At 37.2% G+C, this 20,547-nt stretch overlaps 1 protein-coding gene across 4 annotated transcripts in view; it reads right to left on the bottom strand.

The window, feature by feature from the left end:
• LOC105466182 (ankyrin 3) overlaps positions 1–20,547 on the bottom strand; it is a 703,092-nt gene that overhangs the window by 532,129 nt on the left and 150,416 nt on the right. Inside the window, exon 1 of one of the 4 annotated variants that reach the window (XM_071069576.1) lies at positions 14,169–14,801. The exons of 2 other annotated variants lie outside the window; for them this stretch is intronic. In XM_071069576.1, coding sequence (XP_070925677.1) covers positions 14,169–14,231 — 63 coding nt within the window. In that variant the 5' untranslated portion in view covers positions 14,232–14,801. Of the gene's footprint in view, positions 1–14,168; positions 14,802–20,547 lie in introns of those variants that run through there. One more of the 4 variants, XM_011715203.3, reaches the window with a different exon arrangement.

Below are 20,547 nucleotides of genomic sequence, written 5' to 3' on the forward strand. Positions count from 1 at the left end.
TTACCATCATGGAACAAATTATTCTGATTTGTAAAGAAGAAAATAAAGCAAGTCAGATTAAGAGGACAAAAATTCTGACTTGGGAGACAAGGAACTGTATTTACAGGCCCCCAAATTTGCTTTCTTATCAAATGTGATAAGTAGCACAAAATCTACTCTTATGCTAGCAATGCTTTTAACACTAATGAGAACAATAGCTACTATATGCTCTATGCCTACTTTAAAAAAAATTCAATAGGTTTTTGGAGAACAGATGGTGCTTGGTTACATTAATAAGTAGTGATTTCTGAGATTTGGATGTACCCATCACTTGAGCAGTGTACACTGTACGCATTGTATAGTCTTTTATCCCTCACCCCCCATCCTACCCTTTCCCCAGAGCCCCAGAGTCCACTGTATCGTTCTTAAGCCTTTGCATCCTCATAGCTTAACTTCCACTTATGAGTGAGAACATAAAATGTTTGGTTTTCCATTCCTGAGTTACTTCACTTAGAATAATACTTTCCAATTCTATCCAAGTTGCCATGAATGCCATTATTTCATTCATTTTTACAAATGTGTGCCAACGTTTTGCTAAAAACTGTGCTAGCTGCCTGACATATACTGTTTCTAATCCTTACATTAAGTCTCTAGGTAGGCAAAATACCCCTATTTTACAAAAACAAGAACTTAGAAAATTTAAGTAATTTAAACTTTGAAGAGCTCTTAAACAGTTGTACAGAATTCAGACTCTAATATATGTGGGTCCATTCTCTGTTCTTTCCAGGTCACTGTGCAGAGTATTCTTTTTCTACCACAAGCCCATGATTAAAAAATTTTTTGAAGAGTCTCCATGTTAAAGATTCTAGAAAACCTCTATAAGTAGCAGATAAAAGGCATATGTTGACACATTAGTTTAACACAACCACATCAGTACATCAATTATCTAAAAAGAAAAATGTTAGCCTGGCCAACATAGTGAAACCCCATCTCTACTAAATATACAAAAATTAGCCAGGTGTGGTAGTGGATGCCTATAATCCCAGCTACTCAGGAGGCAGAGGCAGGAGAATCACTTGAACCTGGGAGGCAGAGGTTGCAGTGAGCCGAGATCATGCCACTGCATTCCAGCCTGGGTGACAGAGAATCTGTCACTCGAAGATAGATAGATAGATAGATAGATAGATAGATAGATAGATAGATAGACAGACAGACAGACAGACAGATAGATATAATTGGAGTATTTATAACATATATAATATCTAGAGTTTACCTCCAAAAAATCTTTTATACAAAGATAAGAGATTTGTGTTAGAAACACTTTCATCAAGTGGATTATTAAAAGAAAATTTCATCAAGTGGATTATTAAAAATGACAAATTTCTTTTAATTTTAAAGCAATTAAAATTAATATTTTGTAGTTTATACATGCTGATGATATCAAGGTCATTCGTTCATTTTTAGAGCTTTGTTCTAGAAATTCCCTAAAATAGCAAAATTCTATGAAAGACAGTGAAAACTTCTCAATTAAGGACTAATGTGTTGGTATAAGTTGGTACTAGCACCTATTTCAAACATGTTCACATAATTGAATTCATCAAAAGCCATGTTTAGCAATTTTTTTAAAAAAGCTGGAATCTGGAGCAGACTGCTAGTTTAACTTTATAAATGCCCTGTTCATTCTTAAATTTTAACTATAAGACATTTAACTTTAATTTTTAACTTTAAGACATAGAGAACAGCTGTGGAGAAAGCACGCCGCTTAATGGGTCAGAACAGGGAACTTCGAATATCTGAAACCACGCTGTTTCCTGAACTTCTCTATTTGTCCAAAACAGATTGAGTGAAATAACCCCATATTTGTAGTAGGAGGAAATCCATTAAATTTCTGATAGGCATCTCTGTTGGGGGAAAGGGATGAGAACCCATAAAATCACAACCACAGTTGCTTTTGTTTTTAAAAAGAAACTTTGAAGTTAATTCATAAATATTTACTCGAATACAGGATTCACTTAATCACCTGTAATTATACATAAAATCTTTTTCATTAATAGACCACCATGGTTCAACTTCTGTATGTATTTTTGATGTTCCTGCTATGTTAAAATGAACTGGCTTGAAAAACAGAAACCATCACTCAAGATAATATGAAAATATTCCAAAGAGATTTTTCAACTTGTAAAATGCCAGGGTAAATTATCTAGTGGTAAAATCACTGCATGTAAAAACTAAATAAGTTAGCACGCAAAGGGAAATTACACAATGTTTCCAGAAGTTATCTAGAGGTTAAACTTTGTTTCAAGGAATTAGTGTGGTTTGCTATAATTATTGCTTAATTTTTTACTAAGTACACACAAAATGCTGACATTAAATATGACACAGATGCATGGAGTGGTGCAGCCTGTATTCTAAGGCAATATTTCATAAGCTTCATTGATGTCATTTGCAAAAATTATCATGCATTAGCATCATATCAAGGTTTAAGTTTGTGATGTACACATATCTTTATTTCTGTTTTGTCAAGTAGACTGTGTACCAAGGGGAAAAGTAATTGTTAAATGGAGGCTTGAGAGATGTGGTTTCCTGCAAGAAGTTTTAAAAGTCCTCACTTACATAAGTCACAGTGGCTAACAAGGAAAGTGGAAAGTAAAATAAAAGTTCATCATTCATTCACTCAGCAAAAATTCACAGGATGCTGTATTGTTCAGGTATCATGTATCCCCAGCTAACTCCCTAAAATATTTTTCCTTACATTTAAAATTCACAAAAAATTGGTTGGATTCTGGGAAGAAAAAATAAAAGAAACATTTGAGGACTGTGTGAAGAAATCTTTAAAGTTCCTGCCAACTGGGAGAGTCCATGATGAGGTCAAATGATGTTTCTTCCTTAGAACCTGAGCACCACAAGGCCTTTCCCAAGCAGTTCCTTTGTCCTGCAGTGTCTTCTCTCCAGAGTGGACCCAAGTCCCTGTGGTGACTGAGCACACTCACCACTCAAGAGTCATCTTAGCCAGACCTTCCCTGGCTACCCTGATCATGAGTTGTGTCTGAGCCCTAGTCTCTCTCCACTGTAGCAGCCTCTTGGGTAATTTTAAGTAGTGATAACTAATGATAGTTAGCATTAGTTATGCACTGTCTGTGTCTATTGTCTGCCATGTCCACTCACGTATTCCTTGCACCTAGAATATTAATGCTTAAAACAAATGAAGGAATCAATGGTATGGCACTGAGGCAGAATTAAAATAATAAAACGGACCTATTAAATAGTTTTGCATCATTACACTTTATTTTAAAACACACACTTGGTAGAAATGCCCAACAAACATATCTCATGGAATACATAACTTAAAAGACTAGTGAGTTAGAAGTGAAAGATGAAAGTTTTAAGGCTGTCTACAAAGACAGCCTGCATTCAGCAAATTGTTTAATGTTCCAAATTTCACTATCTAAACTCTTCTCATGCATTAAAACTTCATAATTGATTTAGAGTTTTGTTTTTCTTATGGGTGCTGTTAAAGCTAGTATGTTAATTTGTATCTCTAAAAATGTTAACAATATGTCTTAAGGCAGGTTTTTTTTTTTTTTTTTTTTTTTTTGGTGGGGGAGGGTAGGGGACAGAGTCTCACTCTGTCTCCCAGGCTGGAGTGCAGTGGCACGATCTTGGCTCGCTGCAACGTCTGCCTTCCGGGTTCCAGCGATTCTCCTGCCTCAGCCTCCGGAGAAGTTGGGACTACAGGCTCACACCACCACGCCCAGCTTATTTTTTGTATTTTTCGTAGAGACGGGGTTCACCTTGTTTTAAATACACTTTGTTTCTGTTACTTCCCTGGTGATGAGAGAGGATTTCAATGACAAAGGTTGTAAAACCAATAAAGGTTGAAAGAAATTTCTAGATTTTTAGCTATTAACATAGCCATGGGATAAATTACATTATCTGACAGAAAAAAAAAATGCATTGAAAACTTAAAAACAATAAGGTGCATAAAAGCCACATCCATAGATGGGAATTTTTATTTAAGACGGATGACAGAGAAAACCATTGTATGTGCTAATTGTGCAACATTAATTATTCATATGATTAACATTATTTTCTTGGCAAGCAGATACAATGACTCAAACAACAATTTCCCCAAAGTCTGCATCCTTTCTTTCAGAAAAGATACACCAGAGTTATTTATTATAACCTCATCAGATGGTTGTGAACAACAAAAAAATGAAGAATTTCCAAAATAGTATTGGGACCCCTTTTTTTCCTTTTATTATTGATAAATCACAATACATTAAATTTACTGGGTTTTAAAAAAACCAAGCTTTATTAAACATCATCTTGAAAACCACCTGGCCCAAATGTTCAGATTTATGATTAAGCAAGCAGTTTTCTGTTAGAGTGCTTCTAGAAATATTTTTCCTACCAAACTGAAAACTGCATTACAGACTTTTGCTATAGTGCTTGGCATTACAGAGCATCACTTTATCTGGAATTTATTAAGGACAAAAACAAGCACCTTTCCCCTCACCCCAAGCTAAGCTTACTGGCTCCCAGTCCCAGCTCAGAACTCAATACAGACTCATAACCCATGATCTGAAATCCTTGCAGACAGCCAAGCTTTAGAATTCAGAACTGTTTCATCTTAGAAAGGTATGTATAAATATTATGAACATCCCCAGCGGTGTCTTGGGGCAGCATCCCATAAGCAAAGAATTGTTACTTTTACAGCAAAACATATGAATACTCACACTAAGTAGGATGAATAGACTATAAAGAGCTTCACGTGAGATCAGATCAGGTTTTTCTACCAAATGTGTTCAGGTCAGGTCAGATTTTGCCGCCAAAGAAGTTAAGGAAAAAATTTCAGTTTTTCATTTTGGATTTTGAAATTATGGAAAAGGGATTGTAAACCAATTGTCAGTGCCTCAGTCTAAAGCCATGCTCAGAGTCTATGCCCCAAGGCTGTTATATATAAAATAAATTTATATCATGTTTTTTCCATCCTTCTTATAATAAAAAATTTGAAGAAAATCTCCAGGTAAACCTATCTCACTAAGTTTGATTTTTAAAAGGTGATATTATACTAAAGGTCTAACATTTTATGAAATTCTGATATCAAGAAGTAATATCCCAGGTTCATCCTATCTCTCCCTACAAAAAGAAAGTTCCAAGTGCACAATTACCTTGTGCAAAGACAACATAAAAATCTTTGTACTAAAATAAGCAAATTCCAATGCTAAGTTAAAAAAATCATTTCAAATTAATTACTGGAAGAGTCAAAATTTCAGTTTCATGGATGTGGATGCACAAGACATTGAATCACTTTGAATGCCTACTGACTATAAAATGGATAGCATTTATAAAAATAAAATTAACAGCCAAGTAGAAAACATTTTTTTAAAAAAATTTATAGCTACATAAGACTAAGAGAAAAAAAAATTCAGCAATGATGTTTAAAGTAAAATGGAAAAGGATTAAAATGCCTCTTGATATGGAGTGTATCATTAGAAGAAACAATGCACTGAACACGTGACCATGCTCAGTACATCATTACTCAAATCACCTGCTCAACAACAAAAGACTTCAGGAGGTTATTTGCCTGTAGAGCAGGAGCAAGCAAATTAAGCAATGTCCAAACACAAGAATGAAAATTATAGGTCTATGAAACTGCTGTGTGCTCAAGGTCTGCTAGCACACCACCAACTTAGTAAGAGGGCATGGTGTATTCAAGACATCCTAATCAAAGACTCCAGGACCAGATAAGAATACAATACAATTCCAGCAGCACTAAGAATAGGAAATGAAAAATTAGAAATGGACATTCCTTTGACTCTCCCTTAAAAAATGAATGTATGTTTGGATAATTTGAGATTCATCAGAGAAGAAACAAGTACAGCTCTCACACATAAGGCAAAGCCATGGTGGTGTGGTAGAAAGGGAAAGAAAGAATGAGATAAGGTTATGAAGTCTACCCTTAGAAGAAACACAAACCATAAAAACTAGTTTAAATAAAGTAAGATAGTTTTTATCCTTAAGATGGAAAAGGCGGCTGAACTGAAATAGTGAAAATCCTTCTTCTGACATTCCCTAAAAAATAAATTTTTTATTTTTTAATAAACTCACTGCAGTGGGATTCTTTACCTAGTAGAATCCTAAACATATAAATATTTTCCTCCAATTTTCCCCTTAAAAAAATAATCACTAAAGGAAGCACTCAAGGGACCAAGTCTTCAGTAATCATTGGGCCATGGTCCAATGGAACATATAGTCCTATGAGATAGATGATGGTACAAAAGTAAAGACCTGGCCTTTCTACCAAATAGTTGGGATGCTTTCCGGTGAAGTAGTGGTCTCCAACGGCACCAGAGACCACTTTTGTAGAATACAATTTTTCCAAGGACGGTGGGGATGGTTTCAGGATTAAACTGTTTTGCCTCAGATCATCAGGCGTTAGATTCTCATAAGGAGTGCACAACCCAGATCTCTCGTACGTGCAGTTCACAATAGGGTTCACGCTCATATGAGAATCAATGCTGCCTCTGATCTGACAGGAGGTGAAGCTGAGACCGTAATGCTCATTTGCCTGCTGCTGTGCAGCCCGGTTCCCAACAGGGCACAGATTGATATCAATCATGTCAAGGTAGTTGGGGACCCCTGCTATAAAGTATATCTGACCTTAATATTTCCCTGCTCAAAGCCTTTGGGGAAACTCCAGGACAAAAATGATGTTGTTAGCTAAGATTCTTTGGGATGGTCCTTGTTTTTTTCTTTATTATATCTTGCTGTAACTCACCCCTGTACTCTATAGTCCAAATATACAAACCAATGTTTAGATTCATAAGCTTACACCTGGCAGCTCTGTATCATTTTCTCTCTCATCTCACACTCTCTAACTGGAACGCTCTTACCCCTTGTCATCTGGGAAACACATATCTTCTTAATCTCAATGCAAGCATGCCTTCGACTACCCTTTCATGACTTCATCCTCCAAATGGAATTTACCACTCCCTCCTTTCCACCACCAGTAAAGCCTGAATTCGGCTTTATTTTGTCCCCTTAACACTTTCTACACAGATCTGTTTAACATACCAGCATACGTCATTTTATTGTGCTTTGCAGATATTACATTTTTTACAACTCAAAGGTTTATGGCAATCTTGCAACGAGCAAGTCGATCAGTGCCATTTTTCCAACACCATGTGCTCACTTTATGTCTCTGGGTCACATTTTGGTAATTCTCAAAATATTTCAATTTTTTCATATTATTATATCTGTTTCGGTGATCTGGGATCAGTGATGTTTGAAGTTACTATTAATATTGTAACTATTTTGGGTAGCCACAAACCACATCCATATAAGACGGAAACCTTAATTAATAAATGTTGTATGTGTGTTCTGGCTGCTCCACTGACATGTTCTTACATCTCTCTCCCTCTTCCTGGGCCTCCCTATTCCCTGAGATACAATAATACTGAAATTACGCCAAGTAATAACCCTACATTGGCCTTTAAATGTTCAAGGGAAAGGAAGGGCCACATATCTTCCTCTTTAAACAAAAGCTACAAATGATTAAGCTTAGTGAGGAAGGCATGCTAAAAACTGAGAAAGACCAAAAACTAGGGCTCTTTCACCAGTGAGCCAAATTATGAATGTAAAAAAAACAAGTTTTTGAAGGAAATTAATGTGCTACTCTAGTGAACACGTGAATGATAAGAAAGCAAAATAGCCTTATTGCTGATAGGGAAAAGTTCTGAGTGCTGTGGATAGATCAAACCAGCCACTAGCCAGGCATAGTGGAGCTCACACCTATAATTTCAGCACTTTGGAAGGTCAAGATTGGAGGATTCCTTGAGACCAGTAATTAGAGACCAGTGTGGGCAACATTGCGAGACCTCATCTCCACAAAAATAAAAATAAAAAAAGTTAGCCAGGTGTGGTGGAGCACACTTGTGATCCCAGCTACTTGGAAGACTGAAGTGGAGGATTGTTGGAACCCAGGAGTTTGAGGCTGCACTGAGCTATGATCATGTCAATGTGCTCTACCTTGGGCAACAGAGAGTGAGACTCTGTCCCTTAAAAACAAAACAAAACAAAAACCAGCCACAACATTTGCAGAACATGGCCCCGACTCTCTGCAATTCTGTGAAGACAAGAAAGTTGAGGAAAATGCAAAAGAAAAGTTTGAAGCTAGTAGAGGTTGATTCAAGAGGTTTAAGGAGAGAAGCTGTCTTCATAACATAAAAGTGCAAAGTGAAGCAGCAAGTACTGATTTAGAAGCTATAGCAAGTTAGGCCAGGCACGGTGGCTCATGCCTGTAATCCCAGCACTTTGGGAGGCTGAGGCGGGTGGATCACAAGGTCAGGAGATCGAGGCCATCCTGGCTAACACAGTGAAACTCCATCTCTACTAAAAATACAAAAAATTAGCCGGTCGTGGTGGCAGGCGCCTGTAGTCCCAGCTACCCAGAAGGCTGAGGCAGGAGAATGGTGTGAACCCAGGATGTGGAGCTTGCAGTGAGCAGAGATCTCGCCACCACACTCCAGCCTGGGCAACAGAGCGGGACTCCATCTCAAAAATAAAAATAAAAATAAAAATAAAAGAAGCTATAGCAAGTTATCCAGAAGATCTAGCAAAGAAAACTGATGAAGGTGGTTACACTAAACCACAGATTTTTCAATGTAGACAAAACAGCCTTATACTGTAGCGGGAGAAGATACTACCTAGGACTGTCATAACTACAGAGAAGTCAATGCCTAGCTTCAAAGGACAGGCTGACTTTCTTGTTAGGTGCTAATGTAGCTAGTGACATTAAGTTGAAGTCAATGCTCACTCACCATTCTAAAAATCCTAGTCCTTAAGAATTATGCTAAATCTACTCTGCTTGTGATATATACATGGAACAACAAAGCGTGGATGACAGTATAACTGTTTATAGCATGATTTGCTGAATATTTTAAGCCTACTGTTGAGACCTACTGGCCAGAAAAAAAATTCCTTTTAAATTATTACTGCTCACTGACAATGCACCTGGTCACCCAAGATCTCTGATGGAGATATACAAGCAGACTAATGTGTTCAGGCCTGCTAACACAACATTCATTCTGCAGCCCATCACCAAGGAGTAATTTCAATGCTCGTGTCTTATTATTTAAGAAATGCACTTTCTAAGGCTATAGCTGCCATAAGCAGTTGTTTGTCTGATGGGTCTGAGCAAAGTAAATTCAATATCTTTTGGAAAGGATTCACTATTCTAGATCCCATTAAGCACATTTGTGATTCTTGGGAGGAGGTCAAAATATCAACATTAACAGGAGCCTGGAAGAGGTTGACTCCAATCCTCATGGACAACTTTGTGGGCTCAAGACTTCAATGGAGGAAGTATTAATAATTGCAGATGTGGTGGAAATAGCAAGAGAACTAGAACCTGAAGACATGACTGAATTGTGGCAACCTCAAGATAAAACTTGAATGGATAAGGAGTTACTTCTTATGGACGATCAAAGAAAGTGGTTTCTTGAGATGGAATCTACTCTTGGGTGAAGACACTATGAACATTGTTGAAATGACAACAAAAGATTTAGAGTATTACATAAACTTTTTTTTTTTTTTTTTTTTTTTTTTTTTTTTTGAGACAGAGTCTTGCTCTGTCGCCCAGGCTGGGGTGCAGTGGCCGGATCTCAGCTCACTGCAAGCTCCGCCTCCCGGGTTTAGACCATTCTCCTGCCTCAGCCTCCCGAGTAGCTGGGACTACAGGCACCCGCCACCTCGCCCGGCTAGTTTTTTGTATTTTTTAGTAGAGACGGGGTTTCACCGTGTTAGCCAGGATGGTCTCGATCTCCTGACCTCGTGATCCGCCCGTCTCGGCCTCCCAAAGTGCTGGGATTACAGGCTTGAGCCACCGCGCCCGGCCTGTCAATGTGGCAAATTTCACTGTTGTCTTATTTTAAGGAATTGCCATAGCCACCCCAACCTTTGGCAACCACCACCCATCAACAGCCATCGACATCAAAAAAAGAACTTCCACAAGCAAAAAGATTAAGACTCGCAGAAGGTTCAGGTATGTGCATTGCCTTTTTAGACATAAAAAAATACATACTTAATAGACTATACTTAATAGACTATAGCATAGGGCAAACATAAGTTTTACATGCACTGAGAAACCAAAAAATGTGCATGACTTGCTTAGTTGTGATATCCACTTTACTGCGGTGGTCTGGAATCAAGCCTACCATATCTCTGAGGTATGCCTGTAGCTGGCTCTAGTCAGTAATTGAAGGCTGTCCCCTACATAGCATCTGCTAAGTGAATTGAATTAATATAATTTCAATCAACATCACATGATTCATTAAGAACACCTAAGTTGTGAACCTGGATAATACACCCTTCTTTGGATGCTGCTATGGATAAAATTGTGTCTCCCCTCAACCCCCCAAATTCATACGTTAAAATTCTAACCCCCAATGTGACTGTATGTGTAGACAGGGATTTTAGGAGATAGTTAAGGTTAAATAAGGTAATAAGGATGAGGTCCTAATATGATAGGATTGGTGGCCGTAAAAGAAGAGGAAAAGATGCCTCTCCTTCCACAGATACACACTGAGGAAAGGCCATGTGAGCACATAGCAAGAAGATGGTCATCAGCAAGCTGGGAAGGGTGTCCCCACCAGGACCTAACCATGCTAACATCCTAATCTCGGTCTTTCATTCTCCAGAACTGTGAGAAAATAAATTTGTGTTGTTTAAGCCACCTAGTCTATTGTATTTCTTTAATGGTAGCCCAAGCTAATACAGATGCTAAAGAAATAAAATCTTTAAGTGTCACTTCCTACATTTTATCCTTGGTGGCTAGTTAAAATAAGCACTTCTGCAGTATAATATCAGAGGGGGCAATATGTTCTCCTGTGTTATCTCTTCTGTAGGATCAGTTACTCTACATCAAGTTGAAATTCCACTATGATGACCACTTCGAGGTTAGGTGTTATCGTTTTAAAAACTCTTTTAAAAATATGGTCTTATTGATTATTTCTATTTTACTTTCCTAGTATCCTGGCAGCTACCTCAGGCACATGATCCCCATTTTGTAGAAAAAGAGAGTTTAATTAATCTATTCAAGACAAGATATCAAGTTACAAGCAAGACTAGAAGAGCACCCAGGTCTCTTCAAGCAAATCCTTCTTTCATAACTAGCATAAAGAGAGATAAACAGCTACAGAATATGGATATACATAGATATCCTCTTCACATTCCAGAACAAAATACAGAAATTATTAGAAAAAGCATTTCCTAACACCAACTTGAATCATTATATTCCTGATCAAAATACAAAAATATTATATGCTAACAGAGGAATAATATGATTCCATCACATTTATCTTGATAACTCAATATGAAATGTCTCAAGAGAGACTTTATACCCAAATAACCTAAGCATGTGATCTGTTTTTCTGAAAACACTCAACACCAACACATAATTTTAAAGGCCATTTTAAGATAGATTCTTTTACAGAAAATGATGTCACACTAAATGTTGTATTAAAATAATCCCATATGTCACTAGGAAGTATTTTGAATGCTTGGGGAGCTTGTTCCCACAGAGTTTGGCAGGTTGCGTATATTTCCCACCTGAAATGCTTTTATTTGACCACACCCTCCCCTGCTTCAGTATAGGTCATCTGGAGCACCCAGAAAACTTCTGGAATATTTGCTTCAGAATAAAAAGATATATAAATATGTATACATATTTTTCAGGAACAAAATATTGTATCCCTTTTCCAGAAAATATGGGGAGAAAAGGCCTACTCCTTTGAAAGATATCTGCTCTAGCACTGAAAATTCTTAGTAAACTCTGGTCAGTAAGCTGGTAGAGATAATTCAATGGGACATTTATTTAGTGTCAACTGCATACAAGGAAGCATGCTGAGTGCTTCTGGAGGAAAATATCAGAAGGTTCAATGTGGTCAAGAGAATAAAGCAGCTATCTGATAGCTTGAAAAAGAAGCAGAATGTGTTAAGTGTCCAGAGAGTATAAGGTGCTGTGTTCATCCAGAAGACTAACTTCCAACTAGAGTGAATCAAGAGATTTCAAGAAGAGGGCAAGATCTGGGTTTGACCTTCAAAGATGGATAGGATGTCACCCAGTGGGCTGGCACAGAAATGCGTTCTCAATGGACAAAGAACAAGCATCAGAAGAATGATTTAATTCAGGGACTGGTAAAAACCCTGGTCTGGATAGAGTTAGATGTGAATGAAGTATGATGAGGGGAAAAAACCTGAAATGTGGGTACAAGTTAGACTGTGGAGAGCTTCAGGCCCTATGGTCAGGAATTTGGTATTCACTGAGCAGGCAGTCAGGAGTTTAGAAGGTACTAGGCAGTGGATGATGATCAAAGTTTTCATTAAGAGTGCCCTAGTATCAGTTGGGAGAGTGTGGAATGAAGGAAGAAGGGCTCAAAGCAATTGACTTCATACTGAGCTCTGAGCAGGATAACCTCATATGAGGAGACATGGAACACAGCTGGGAAAATTTCAAGGTAGAGAGAGGAGGGAAAAAAAGCCTATGTTAAAGGATTCCACATAAAAGCTCAATGATTTACAATGAATCCAGCCACTGCTCACTCTAATCTGGATTGCACTGTCGTGGTTCATGTGTCTGTCTCGGCTCTCTATGACACTCCGTGTTCAGAATCATGGTGGAGTCTGTCAAGACACTTAAAGCCATATCTCATAAACATGAGCAAACCTGACATTTTTTTTTTTTTTTGAGACCAGCGCCACTATGCTAGGCATTAAACAAATCATTTGTGCTGTGCAGCTGAGACCTGCTCCCTTGGGAAATCAGACTAACACCTTTGCAACATCATCAACCCCTGCCAAGGCAATGTACAAGAAGTCAAGGCTGATTTAAAACCAGTCTGCACAGATTCACTATCTGGAAGACGTTGAACCACTGCCCTAGAATGTTGGCATGTACATAGACGTGACCTCAGAACAGTCTGCAGGTAGTAGGTCCCTTAAGAACATCATATTCGAATTAATCATATTCGAATTATAAAATTAATTTATAATTAATTGATTAATTATAAATCTTTCAATTAATAATAAACAGACTATGAACATTTTTTAAATGCCTGATATATTCTACGAGGAGCTGAAATATTTATCTTCTCTACTATAGCCACCATTCTGTATGTGTCCACTGTCTGAGCATACATTACATTGGGCCAAGGAAGCATTTTAAAGAGGTAAAATTATACATGAGTCCTAGTAATTAAAATATTATATCTGAAGATTTTGACTATAGATTTTTAAATACAGCACACATTCTCCTTAAATATCTATGAGCTATAATCCTATTTTAGATACTTGTTTTTCTTTGTTACAGATGCACAACTGTCTTTTCCATTGGTGGCACACCCTAAAACCAAGACAATTTATAAACCACAATGGATTAAAACCAAATGACAGATCTAGGGAATCATCTTTTTTCCCCATTGCAAAATGTATTAAAAAGTTAGGAGCACCTTTGAGGATATACACATTCAAGAAAACCAAAATGAATCTACAGGTTTACCATAATCATCTATTAATATATTGATGATTCCTCAATTTACATGGAAAACAAAATTAATTTTATGGATTATAATAGACAAACTGGGCATCTGGCTGTACAACTGCAGGGTAGAATGCAAACCTGAGATCTGTCAGCCATAAAGTGATCAATAATTAAAATGGAGTTCACCTCCATCCTGTAATTTTAAAGTATAAGTACAGGTTTCTCTAAGTTTCCCTAAAATGTATGTTCAAGCTAAACATCTATACCATAATAATATTCATTAGTAATTATACCCTGTTGATTAACGAGCATTCTGTAAAATTTAAAGGAGAAAAAAACATACCCACCCACATAATTAGGACATGTGTTTACTTAATAATCCTGAATATCACTATGAAAAACACACCACTTCAGTGAAATCTAAATGACTCTATTTAACTGTTTAAATATTTTAGCAATGTATCCGAGTTGTGATGATTTTCCTCCAAGACAGAACACACCCATTAATAGACTGGAAAAACAAAAGCATTCAGATTCTAGCAGCTTCTTAAAAATCTAAAGCCAATCTCTTAAAAATTCAGCCTAAAGATCACTTCCTCCCCAGAGCCAGAGAACAATGAAGAGAACATGTTGCTTATTCATTTCTTACCTTTTTTCCTTTCCTTTTCCTATGAGCAGGTTTTGCATTTTTCTCCTTTGGTTCTTCACTCATCTTTCCTTTAAATCAGGTGTGTTTATAAAAGACAGATCACCGCCGGTATTCCAACATCCAAAACCACGACAAAGAGTCAAAGCATTGAGACCAAAGTCCATTTACGGGTGCTCCCCAGGCAAAGCAGCCGCTGCTTAAACCCAGCCCCTGCTGCTGTCAGAGAGACACGGACTGCTAATGTAGCCCTGTTCAGCTTTCCTCAGGAAGAAACTGGGTGTTCTCTGCATCAAACAGTCAATTATTCTTCTAAAGAAAATCAATATTTTAGCCTTTCATTTTTAACTAATCGTTACCCTGAGATAAGATCCTGACAAGACTTTGTTGCTTGTTCCTCCACAGTGATTTGAGCCTGGAAATGGTGAGAGAGAGAGAGACACACACACACACACACACACACACACCCTCACACACACAGAAATAAGCTACAGACTGCTGACAAGTCTCCGAAGCCTTCCCAGGGGCTGATTTGCTGCTTCAAGCAGGCTGGGAAGCTGAATGTAAATTGCTCTCCGTGCTGCTAGCCTCTCATACTAACACATGTGTTGAATGCATCAGGGCATACCGGAGGAGGCAGTCGGGAGAGTGATAAAAGATCAGGTTACTTGGTTTGTAAAAAAACACTCAATGATTCAAACAATAAAAGAGACCTACCACTACTGGAGAAGCCACATCACAGGCTAGATTTTCTCCGTGATTACTTTTTTTTTTAATGTGACATGCAAAAAGATGCCAATCTTCACCCAAGGATTTCTAATGCAGGGTTAATGACGGAAAGCCCCATACCCAATTTGCCATGATTCATATTTAATCATTGGTTTTCTTCCATGAATATACTAGCCAACCAACCAACCAACAAGAAACCCTCCAGAATATTCAGGAAATACTAAGAGCAAAGCTGCTGTCTCTGTGGCAGAAACATTCTGTGCTTCTTGACTGTGTTTAGGGCAGTGCGTCTCAGATCACATTACACACTCCCCAGCTGCCCTGGCCACACACTGTGCCCACACTTCCCACTGCACGCCATCCTGATCCCCAGGAATCTGGATATTTTCTGAGTATCTGGGATATTTCACACCTGGGTGGAAACCCCCTCACCACGCCTTCCATCCATTTAAACACAGCCAAATTACTATTATGAGCTGTCATTTAAGCATCTTTAGAAGCATGCCAGATACATTCTGATTCAGGAAAAAATAAGGTTCTAGGAGCCACCACAGACAACCACTAAGATGAAAACAGAGCACTTTGAGCAGATAACTGACACGGGTAGAGGGTGGGAGTGGGGTAACAAGTGGAAAGGGAGAAAGAAGGGGAGAGCGGGTTCAGGTCCATTCCTAGGGGCTGGGAGCCAGGAATAAATCATATTAGTTCTACACACTAACATTTTTATTCAGGAGACATGGCATTCAAATGAATATTAACTTTTTTGTCAGGAGAAATGGGATTCAAATGAATGTAAAACACAGCCATACAGGAAAAAACAAGTAGCAGAGGGCTAATTTTTCAGTGGTATGTGTTGGGGGGACTTAAAAATGGTTTGAGGACATAATGCTAAAATATTAAACCAAAAGAACAGATCTCTTTAGGCTGAAATCGTCACCATTTTTTGCCTATCATGTAAAGTAGGTTTGTGTCCATATTCAACCAAGATTCCTTCTCCTACACCTGAAACACCAGTCCCGGAGAAAAACATGATTTAGAGGGATGCTTAGATGCTTTACCCAGGGCTGAGCAGGCCAAGCATAGGGATTCAAGTGACATGCTCAGAGAGCCACGTGGATTTTACCAACCATAGGGCAGCTATTTGAGCTACTTTCTATTTGAGATGTGCGCATTAATTATAATAATATACATCTCAGTAAGTCTGGGATGGCCAGAATTCTGAATGGTGTTAGGCATCTAATCCCCATGTTCCATATTTCTGCTCAGATACTGAACTGCTATTTAACCACAGTTTCCATTTTCTGCCACTATTCGGTAACATTCCTCTTGTCATGCAATATAAAAGGTAGAACATCTCAAGATGGCAAAATAAATCTTTCAAGTTCTTCAGTGATTCAACCCTTGCTCATCTTCAAAAAACATAGGGAAATCTGGGGGGCAGGCAATACCTTTACTGCTTCTACCGCTCATTGACTTCAATCAGGTGAACCTTGTTTATTAGCTGTGTGTCTTTTGAGGGATGAGGATGAGGAAGGTGCTTTATACAAATTCTTCATAAGCTGAAGAGTCTAAGCAGATGGATTCAATTTCGACTTTCCGACCTAAATCTTGATATTCTTCACTAGGCAAGCAACTGAGATAGTACATCCACCTAAAATAATTTGTCTATAGCAGATTCCAGGCAGTAGGATTTACCTCCCAAAAAATGCCTTTGTCAACAACTATTTACTGACTCTCAGAAGAGCATGGGTCTCTTTCTTTAAAAACAGAAAACAAACAAAAACAACTGAAGGGGTACAAAAATTGAGATTAAATTTAGTTCATTTACATAAAAATTTACAAGTTAATTGGGATTATAAAATATACAAAATACAATTAACATGATATGTCTGGCCAAGGGCATAGCACAAGAACATGTTTGAAGAAAATGTCATCATAAAATTATTTGTAAACTATAAACGTGTGTTTAAATTAATGCAAAATTTAGGAAATTGATCGAATAAACATGAACTGGCAGGAAATGAATCAACCTGTGACTTAATGTAGTTGTTTGCCCATTTCTTTGATAAAGCATGATCTTGGCTGTATTCATTTGTATATGTAAGGTTCATATTACAAGCTAAAGTGCTCTCTGCTGGTTGGATGGGAAAAAAACAGCACCTTTAAAGACTGGATTATGTGGCAAAATTCTACAAAAGATCATTTTAAGAAGGAATTATTCTTCCTGATGAGGAACTCGTAACTTTGAATAATATTTCAAGATGTCACGTTGTTTAATTAGGTCTGACAGAAAATCCAATTTTGAAAAATATGTTTAAAATATGTCAAATTATTTAGATAGCAAAATGTATCATTTAAAGTTATAATTTAATAATAAAACTATGTGGCATATAACATGTTTTATGTCCATTTTCTGTAACTTGATAAGTTCCAGACTTTTTAAAAGAAACAAATAATTACATCTCTGAAACTATGTAAGGCAAAAAGAGCTACTATGTTAGAGTTAAGGCCTTAAATCATGACAAAATCAATGGTAATTTAATTTCTAACAATGTAAAAACATATTTTCACTTTATAAAATAGGACAAATTTCATTTCAAGGTTGAAAATTAAAACAACTTACCTTTAATAGAAAAAGTATTATTATTTAATGATGTTTCTCTACATCTCTACTCTAGAAATATGCATTCAAAGAAATAATGATTGTTTTAATATGCCCAAAGGTGTACCAGTGCATTTTAAATTAAAATTGCTCTGTGTAAAAGAGTAATTTGATTGACCTAAAAACAGTCTAGGGGTGATTACTTGTTTCAAAAATGTTAAATGTTAACTAGTTTGCAGCGGTAATCTCTTTTCAACCTAAATTATAAAATTCCCTCAGCTCTTGGGGAAGTTAAATTTAACCTAAGAAAAAACATAAGCTGAATACACGAAAAATATCAATTTGGATGCAAAGCTCTATTAGTTCACCAAAGAGGAAAACACGACTGGATTACAATGTTCCCACACTTTACTCCACAGAATTCACTGCCTACTTAGAGTTCACTCCTGATAGAAGTCATCATAAACTAGTTGATACAGATCTGAGACTGTTCTATTTTTAAATTAAATAACTCGCATAAGAGGACACCAACCAGGGCCAACTGAAGTCTCGTAGAACAGATCTATTTTTAAAACATAAAGTAACTTGCCATAGGAGAAATAACAGAGTTGGGGTTATTAGGAAGCACATTTTTTAAGCTATCTTCTGCATAAAATTCACTTGAAAACACTAACACTGAATATGATTGTTTGACTGACATGAAGGTATGTCATATTAAAGGTAAAACAAAATGAAGCAACAACCTTCCATTGAAGTTCAGCAGAAATGCCTATATGAATAGGCTAATTTTATTTTTAAGGTTAGGACGTCAGGCACTTACTGTAATTTACACTGCTAGTTGGCAAGCTAAAATAGTTACTAAATCTTACTAACAGCATTCCTTTGATACCATTCCTCGATGTTTAAAATACTTGTAAAAGTGAAAGACAAATCCACAGTCAAATAAGCTGTTTTTCTGAAAACAAAGGAATCTTTAGAGCCGAGTGAAACACTAAGATGCTGTGCCCTCTTCCTCCACTTGTGGCAAGGGTTTCCCTGAGTCACCTAGCCAGTGCACAGCATAGCTGGGACCAGAAACAATTCTACCAACTGCTCTGAAGAGCTTTCTTTGCACTCCACCAGTATCTCCCAGAGAATGCCAAATTAGCAGTGAAATGTGAGATGATATTCAATAGTAAACGAATTTGTCCTTAATAGTTATGCATTTACCTTCAATTTGAAAAAAAATAATAACTAAGCTCCATCAGGTGCATTTCATGAAAACTTCACTGTGGGGTTTTGGTATTTACTTTGCACTACTTAGTGCAAATGCCATCAGAGAAGGGAACAGGATAAAGAGAGTGAGAGGAACTAGGTGGCCATTCTTCCCATAGAGCTGGCATTGCCTTAGGCTAAGGATGGTCTTGAAGTTAGTTCCACCACTACCACCAGTATTCTTTCATTCTCCTGCTTGTCTACTATCTCAAATGATGTTCCTGGGGCACTAAACTTCTAGGCCATAGAAAAGATTTACAAATACTAAAGCATCAGAGTATAATTGTACTGATATGGTTTGGCTGTCTCCCCACTCAAATCTCACCTTGAATCTTAGTAGCTCCCACAATTCCCACCTGTTGTGGGGGGGATGGGTGGGAAGTAATGAATCATAGGGGCAAGTCTTTCCCGTGCTTTTTTTTATGATAGTGAGTAAGTCTCATGAGATCTGATGGTTTTATAAAGGGAGTTTCCCTGCAAAAGTTCTGTTACTCTCTCTTATTTGCCACCATGTAAGATGTGCCTTTCTCCTTCAACCATGATTGCGAGGCCTCCCCAGCCATGTGGAACTGTGAGTCCATTAAACTTCTTTTTCTTTATAAATTACCCAGTCTCAGGTGTGTCTTTATCAGCAGCATGAAAACAGACTAACACATGTATGTATAAAAGTCATTATGTTTTATAAAATGTCTTCGTATTTTTAATGTGATGAAAGCATCTGAAGAAACCTGCTTTACATATTAGGCTTCTAGTCTTCTTTGAGTCTTCATGAAAAATGGTCACAGTGACATTGGTCCACCTTCTTACAGCAACTGGAAATTCAGGTAGGTATGGGGCGTAAGGTGAAGCAGAAATGAGATTGTGAATTGAGTTGCAATTTTCAACCCATCCTCAAATATCTACAATGATTTTTGCCATATCTAATGATCATTTGTAAATTAAGATAGAATTTTGTAAACCTAGTTTAACTGTAAGCAACATTATTTGTGACAGTATGGTTTTGATACACTAGATTCATTTTTGACAATGCATTGAACCCTTCAACCAGGTCCATAACAGGATTTTCCAGTTTTGTTCCAAGTTTTCTTTCTTTCCTGGTTATTCAGCCATATCACCATTAAAATACAATGATATAATAAAAGTACATTAGTAAAGTAGGGAGAGACAGAATGTTCAAGGAGACATAGCTGGTAAATGCATGGTTTGCTTTTTGTTTATTTACTTCCTTGAACCTTTGCATTTTCATTGGTATGGTTTTTTGAGCAGTGTAATTTTCTTTCACTAGGCTAACAATTTTCTCTAGAGGCCCAGTGATATTTACATGGCAGATGTACATTCTTTTGTGAGATGAGGAACCGATGAGCCATTCCTTTGATCTTCCCTAAATCCATGTGTTTTACTTCATAATAATAAAGATCCTAAATGATTTTAAAAGAACCATGATGATACAAAACCTTGCTTTGTAAAAGGTAATCTCCAACAATGCTCATATTAAAATGACTAAGAACTACGGCTGCTTATATTTGAGTCCATGGTGAAATGGGGTCAGTATTTCTGCTTGGCTTTCTTTTATTGCTGTGGAAAAGTCATACGAAAGATGGACAGATACAGCTCCACTGGAGTTCTTTATTATCAAATATCCATCCAACATAGCAGCTTCCCAACTCTCCATATTCCAACAACATAGAACTATCAAGACCCTTATTTGTTCATCTCCTAAAATAAAAGGGATTAGAAAAGGAATTAGATTTCTTAAAATTTTAACTTAAATGATATTTCCTAGTATCTTAAAACTTT

Source organism: Macaca nemestrina, chromosome 9 (genome assembly GCF_043159975.1).
Source record: "Macaca nemestrina isolate mMacNem1 chromosome 9, mMacNem.hap1, whole genome shotgun sequence".
Lineage (NCBI taxonomy): Eukaryota > Metazoa > Chordata > Mammalia > Primates > Cercopithecidae > Macaca > Macaca nemestrina.